General features: G+C 35.9%; 1 protein-coding gene across 1 annotated transcript; it reads left to right on the forward strand.

Annotated features, from left to right (window-relative positions):
• LOC121777244 lies at positions 1 to 3,372 on the forward strand. Its single transcript, XM_042174432.1, has 6 exons — positions 1 to 298; positions 1,615 to 1,637; positions 1,708 to 1,806; positions 2,291 to 2,355; positions 2,602 to 2,679; positions 2,767 to 3,372. The coding sequence occupies exons 1-6, from the start codon at positions 121 to 123 to the stop codon at positions 3,107 to 3,109; spliced, it is 786 nt and encodes a 261-aa protein (XP_042030366.1). The 5' UTR covers positions 1 to 120; the 3' UTR covers positions 3,110 to 3,372.
• Positions 3,373 to 6,521: the final 3,149 nt, after the last annotated feature.

Below are 6,521 nucleotides of genomic sequence, written 5' to 3' on the forward strand. Positions count from 1 at the left end.
GATTTATCCCTCTATAAATTCAGATACTCCTCAACCCTAGGTGCAAGCTTCCCCAAATTCATCACAATTTCGAATCGCTAATCTTCCAAACAGATTGAAGGTTTTCTCGATTAATCGGAGATGCTGAGAGTAGCAGGGAGGAGGCTGTCTTCTCTCTCATGGCTGTCTGCTCAGCCTTCGTCCGCCGCGCTCGCCTCCAGGAATCCCTTCCCGCTCTCTGATTCATCCTCCAATGGCCGCACCGCTTCCGCTTCTTCACCCGCCGATTGCATCAACTCATTTCCCAGTCTTATCCGAGGTTCGGGAATTTCTCAATTTAGAATTGTTTTGCACTTTATATATATTTTATTTTTCGCCCCTTTTTAGCTTTTCGTCTTTTAGAGATCAGATTGTTGGAAATATTAGATAATTGGGACTTCTGGATTAATACGATTCTGAAACGGCCCTGTTATGATACCTTTTTTTAGTTGTATTATTGATTGAACTGCTCCTTATGTTTGATCTGTTTCAAGACATTCGATTTTGGATTGGGACTGTGTCTACTGTCTACTTATCTGGTATTCTCTATTTGTTGCAGTATATTAGTTCTGACTTCATATTTCGCTTAAGACACGTTATGTTGAATGTGCTGTCCATTTTAAATTACTGCGGTTCATTTTCATTTGAATGACCAATCCTTTTTAGGGTCTTTGTGCCACTAATGAGTGTTGGAATTAGCCAACTTTTCATGAAATTTCCTTTCAAAGAAATGTGATTCTGAGCCATTCCAAAGCGAAATGTATACTATAGTAGCTGTATGTCAAGCATGAGTTGCATACTTGCATGCATGGAGAATATACTTATTTAGTTAATTTGACTTACGAAGGCTCATATTTGTGTGAGGAATGTATCATAACAGATTGGATGTAGTTTTGTGGCTTTTACTTCCTTGGTGTATGGTATTAAGTTTTTTTGAACCCTTTCCTTTGGGATTCTGAAGATTGATATATGCAATCAGCTGTCATATTGTCTTAGTTTAGGAGTTGCTTATTGGTCTTTTTCTTGTTGTCCTTCCCTTTACTGGCCAAGTTAGAGGGTTTCAGTATGAATAACGACCCAGTCAGGTAACATCCACCGAAGATACTAATGTATAGGTTATTTCTTTAGCACTAAGGAACTCCACAACAACTTAACTCTCAGGTTTCTATTGAATGTAACTTTGTGTAAATTTTTCATTATGATCTGTTGGGAAATTCTGTACACAGATGTCACTTTTGAACATTAATCAACATGCATTTTACTGAACTGAAAATTTTCTATGCCTTTGGGCTTGTCATATATTCTGATTTAGCTTGAGAGAAGCTGAGCTCTTCATTCACTTCACTATTTTCACTTCTACAAATTTGTCTATTAGCCATTTCTTTGTCTTAATGTTATTTGCATATCTCCTCTATTGATTAGATATTGAATATCCCAGTTTACTTTATTTTTAAGTAATTCTTAGTCCATGGGTAGCTTAGTTTTATGGAGTGCACAACTAAATGCACTAGCTGCACTGACTTGTCAATATGACTCTGTTTTGGTTCCGTTGGCTGGTTAAATGCAATGGAATGAATATTTTCAATGCAACTGCAGCTGATGGAAAGAATAAGATGAAGGTAATAACTGGAACTGGCTGCCCTCGACTAATTTCTTCAAGAACCTGAAATCTTCTCATGTGATTTTCAGGTGATATCACCATGTAACTATTTGCCATTCAATCAAATACGATGTGGAACTGTGGAACCACACAGCACCTTTGAGACAGTCCGCAACATCGTCAGAAATGTAAGTATTGTAACACAGCAGTTTAAGTTCTACTGCTTATTTTTATACTGCTGAAAGTCCATTTTATCGTGTTATATTCAATTATCCACACGACATACATGTTACTCTTCATTTTATTCAAGAAACTGATCATAATTAGAATCCATAATGGCCTAATTTTCTACCTTTAGCTAATTACAATACTGGCTGTTCTCCAACCTGTCATTGTACTATGTGTAACTCATATGCAGAATATACCTACACAACCTTAACCAATCCATTGTTTGATGGAATAAGTCTGTTATCTTGATCATTTTTGTGGTTTCCCTTTCTAGCAGAAAACCATATTCATTACTCGATGCCAGAGTGTTAAAATTTATTTAGCAATAAAACATTTGTTAACAGTCCAATTCCAATATGACCAACAATTAAGTCAAGAAATAGGGTATCTGTAGCGACTAGGACTACCTTTTGATTTTGTTAAATGCTGTGAATGGCCATGCAGGTAGCAACACAGCAAGGTCCTCCGTGCTTCAGAGGTGAAGGACGTCGTTACTTCAATAGTTTCAGGTATAAGTGGAACTTGGTTTGTTCATGCTCTTCTGCTTTTCTTCTGACTTTGTCCCCAGTACTCTCCCTGCAATATTAGCTAAACTAGACAGAATTGGAATGTACTAATTAGTAAAATAGTCAAATCATTAATTTGAAATTCTTGGGTGCGGAAGACGTGTCATTGTCTGATAGTTCTTAGGCGTTATCATCGGGCTACAGGATAGATCGTTATGCTTATTTTCTAACATTATGATGTTGCTAAAGGTATAACCATTCTGGACTATTTGCTCCTTTCCGAGCAGAGCAGCCAGCCGCCCACCAGCTTCCAGGATCTGCTGCAAGGTGAGCTCTCGCTTCACTTGATTATATGGAATAAGTCTTCATTAAACAAATGCAAATGCAGTGAAACTTTGCCCTCTCAATATACAGGAGATTCTACCGCCGTGGTGAAAAGCCACCCAGTAGGACCCCGGACAGGAACCAAAATATACGTGATCACAGACGTAGACTGCTTGCTGCTAAATACGAATTGAGGCGAAACCTTTACAAGGCCCTCTGCCGTGATCCCGACCTCCCTAATGCTATGAGGGTGAAGCACCGTTGCAAGTTGTCGAAGCTGCCAAGAAATAGCTCCTTTACACGCGTGACAAACCGATGCATCTTCTCCGGGCGCTCCCGTGCCGTGTATAAGAAGTTCAGAATTTCTCGTATCGTTTTCCGGACGCTGGCGAATCAAGGCCAATTGATGGGCATAAAGAAGGCATCGTGGTAGGGCACAAGCAGTAGTGGTATATGCTTTTGGATCGAAATAACAATGTAATGCGTCAATCTAAGATAGGATGAATATAAGTGATGATTGTTTATTTCGTCTGCATTTTATCTGGACTAACATCAAAGGTAGCAATGGTGCTTCATCATTTCTTCAAGAGGCAAAAAAATTGCATGACATTGAATATTGCTGGCTGTGACATTGTATTTAGCCTACAGCTGTTTTGAATTGATAAAACAATAAGCTGTTTTGTTACTTTGATTTTATTTGGGCTACTCATGTACCGTTTGTTGTTCAGTTGTTCCTCCACTCGTCGCGCCTTACTCCTCCTGCATTGCCGTCGTCCACCCTCCTCTATCGTCTGCCGCCCCTCCTCTTTCCATCCTCTATCACCGTGTCATGTAATCGACTCCTGCAGCTGACATTGGAAATTTGGAATAGAGAGATATTAGGCCTTTCACAGTATCCAGCTTCATTTTTAAAATTTGGGTCGGGTCGGGTCGAGAATCCACGGGCCGTTGGCTCTGATGATGGGCCGATTAAATATTTGGAGTGGGAGGCCCACAGTGGAAATGGGCCAGGAGTGCCACGTGGCAAGCCCCCACAGGTTTAAGAAAGTGAAATGGAGAAAAAGGAAAAAGGATATGTAGAAAAGGAATTGGATAAGGATGGATTGGAGACAATAAAATAGATGATTGCTGGTAACATGGGCTCCTTCTCAAAGCAGGGGAGACCACATTTTAGGTTGTCATTTCTGATGGAAATCACCACTTTTTCCACATTACCATCCACATCCACATCCAAATCCAAATTCAATTTTTTTTAATTATATAATTTTGAGTATACAAGAAAGAAAGAGAAGTGGAAGAGGAAGGGGAAAGGGGGGCCATTTAATATGGTGGTGGTGATGTCTATTCATTTCTGAATTCTTGGCCTTGCACAACATTATCTCCTCCATCTTTATCTAACTTTCCTAACTCTCAGCACTCCCAATCATTTCTTCCACATAAAACCACCAAAATTATTAGGCATTTAATGGTTCTTAGCCTTCCCATAAAAATCAAGATCTGGATTAAGACCTAACAACTAATTTTGAAAATGAGCTCTATTATTCCTAACTCCACTAGTTTTTGAAGAAATCAGGAAAGGTGCTTTACTAGTGACTTTCCAAACTATTAAAAATTTAAAAGTGTGTTAACTTTTTTATACTTCATTTGATTATTAGTACGTTTTCTTTTCAAATTGCAATTTTTTTTACCAAACTTCGGCCAAATAAAAATAAAGATTAGCAAGTCTATGTGTAATTATGCGCCATAATTATAAAGCGAAAACTAAAAGCATATCAGGACAGTATGAAATAATAATAACTATAAAGCAATTAAAACAACTTGCAAAAATTCCTGCAGTTCGGGAACTGTAAATTTTTTTTATCAACTCTGCAATATTTTTTGAAAAAGCTTTTTTGAATATTTAGGTAGAGCACCATAATATTTAATTAGGATCCACTAATCATGTTTTTCAATGTGAGAGATAAATCCTGCAAACCGGTTTCCTTGGACAGTTGGACTTGTTTTCCATGATAGGCTCCCAATCATTGCTTTAAAATAAATTATACTATTATTTTCTAGCTCCTACATGATATTGTTACACAAGTTAATTCATAAGTAAAATTTCAAAACAATTATATTGACCTTCTGATTTAGCATAGTATTTGGAGACATAAATATATTGTTAAGTAGTAGTATATTGAGTAATTCGTGATATAGCAGTAAAAGAGTGTGTGGATCTCTCCATCGAGTTCTTATTGAAATATGATTCACACAAGTAAAAATAATTGTCATTCGTTGTGAAATTATATGTTAAAAGGAAGAGACTCATAAGCTGAAATGGCAAATGAAACTTTTGCACATTTTTGTTAATTCATGACATTATCTATATATCTTGATTGATTATAACCAAGATGAAAGAAAGAATTATTCGGTCGATAAATTTATTAAAACAAAGAAAATGAAACGAAAGATGAAATATAATGATTCAACTAAGTCATTCCAAACACTTTCTTAAAGAGGAATTTTATGTAAATACCACAAGATAGAGAAATTTGGATATCGATTTCACAAACAAATAAAAATGAAATGAAATAGTATTACCACGAAATTAAATAAGATTTGATCTCGATCATGTTCCATTTATTTCATATATGTAATATACCTAATTAATACAAATATATATATATATATATATATATAACTTTTATTATTGCCAGAAGACAAAAGTATTATCAGAGTCCTATGTGTAACTGTAGTGTGAATAGTGTATTTCAACTTTCAGCTCAAATCAATTACCATCTCAGTTTTATCAAAATAACCAACCACATAACAACTAGGGCCCCTCCCTATATTTTTTAATCGTTTTGAATTAGTAAAATCATTATCTTATTTTAGTTGGTCAGAATTCTCACTGGCCACTATGACATCCACCATAAATTTTCATTCAAATTATGCTGGGTGGCTTTTATTCAGATTCATGTTGCCAAATAATTGCTCCTAATTATTATTAATAAAAATGGGTATCTTCCTTAGAAATCTTATTAAAATGTCCTACCGCTATTCCTAACAATAGACACATAAAAATAAAAGGGCTAATCGTCTCAAAATTGATAAATTTTGACCGATCCCGTAATTTTAAAATATAGCAAAAAAAATCATAAAATTTGAATTTATTCACAGTCACTCCAGGAAAATAAATCAAGTCACCTATATGTAACATATTAATGACGTTTTTTTAAATCGCGTCATTTTCTTTGGAATATACGATAACTTGTAACTAACTGATGACGATGTACACAGATGATATCTCAGCTGTCGTATCAAATAATTTCACAATAATTACAAATAAAATCAAATTAAATAATTTTTTTCAACTGATTTTCAAAAATACATGACAACTTACTATCCACAATTCAACCAAAATTCATGTTTTTTTTCTAAACAATAAAACAGTAGACAAAGTCCCATCTTTTTTCAACTTTTAAGGGTAAAACGGTCAAACGGAGAAGAAAAGGCTGTGACCGCGAAAAAATGTAACTATGGGTGCTAAACACGAATAAAGGAAGTTTAGGGAGCTTAATGCAAATAGTTGAACATTTGCAAGCCGTCAAAAAACATAAAAGCCGTTAATCGTTGCCGTTTAAGGAAAAATTAAGGCCGCAGTTAAAAGCTTAAAAAAAGAAAAACAAAACCGCTAATCAACCTAACATGATCCGCTGGCCAACCGGCGCAGGACACGTGTCAGCACGAGAGCGGTCGTGCACCCCTCCATTTTCTGTCGACTTCACCTAATAATTTCAAGCTTTACGTACATACATACACACATTATTGTTCGTATTTCGCATTGGATATATGAAAAATCATTT

Source organism: Salvia splendens, chromosome 18, assembly GCF_004379255.2.
Source record: "Salvia splendens isolate huo1 chromosome 18, SspV2, whole genome shotgun sequence".
In the NCBI taxonomy this organism is placed as follows: domain Eukaryota; kingdom Viridiplantae; phylum Streptophyta; class Magnoliopsida; order Lamiales; family Lamiaceae; genus Salvia; species Salvia splendens.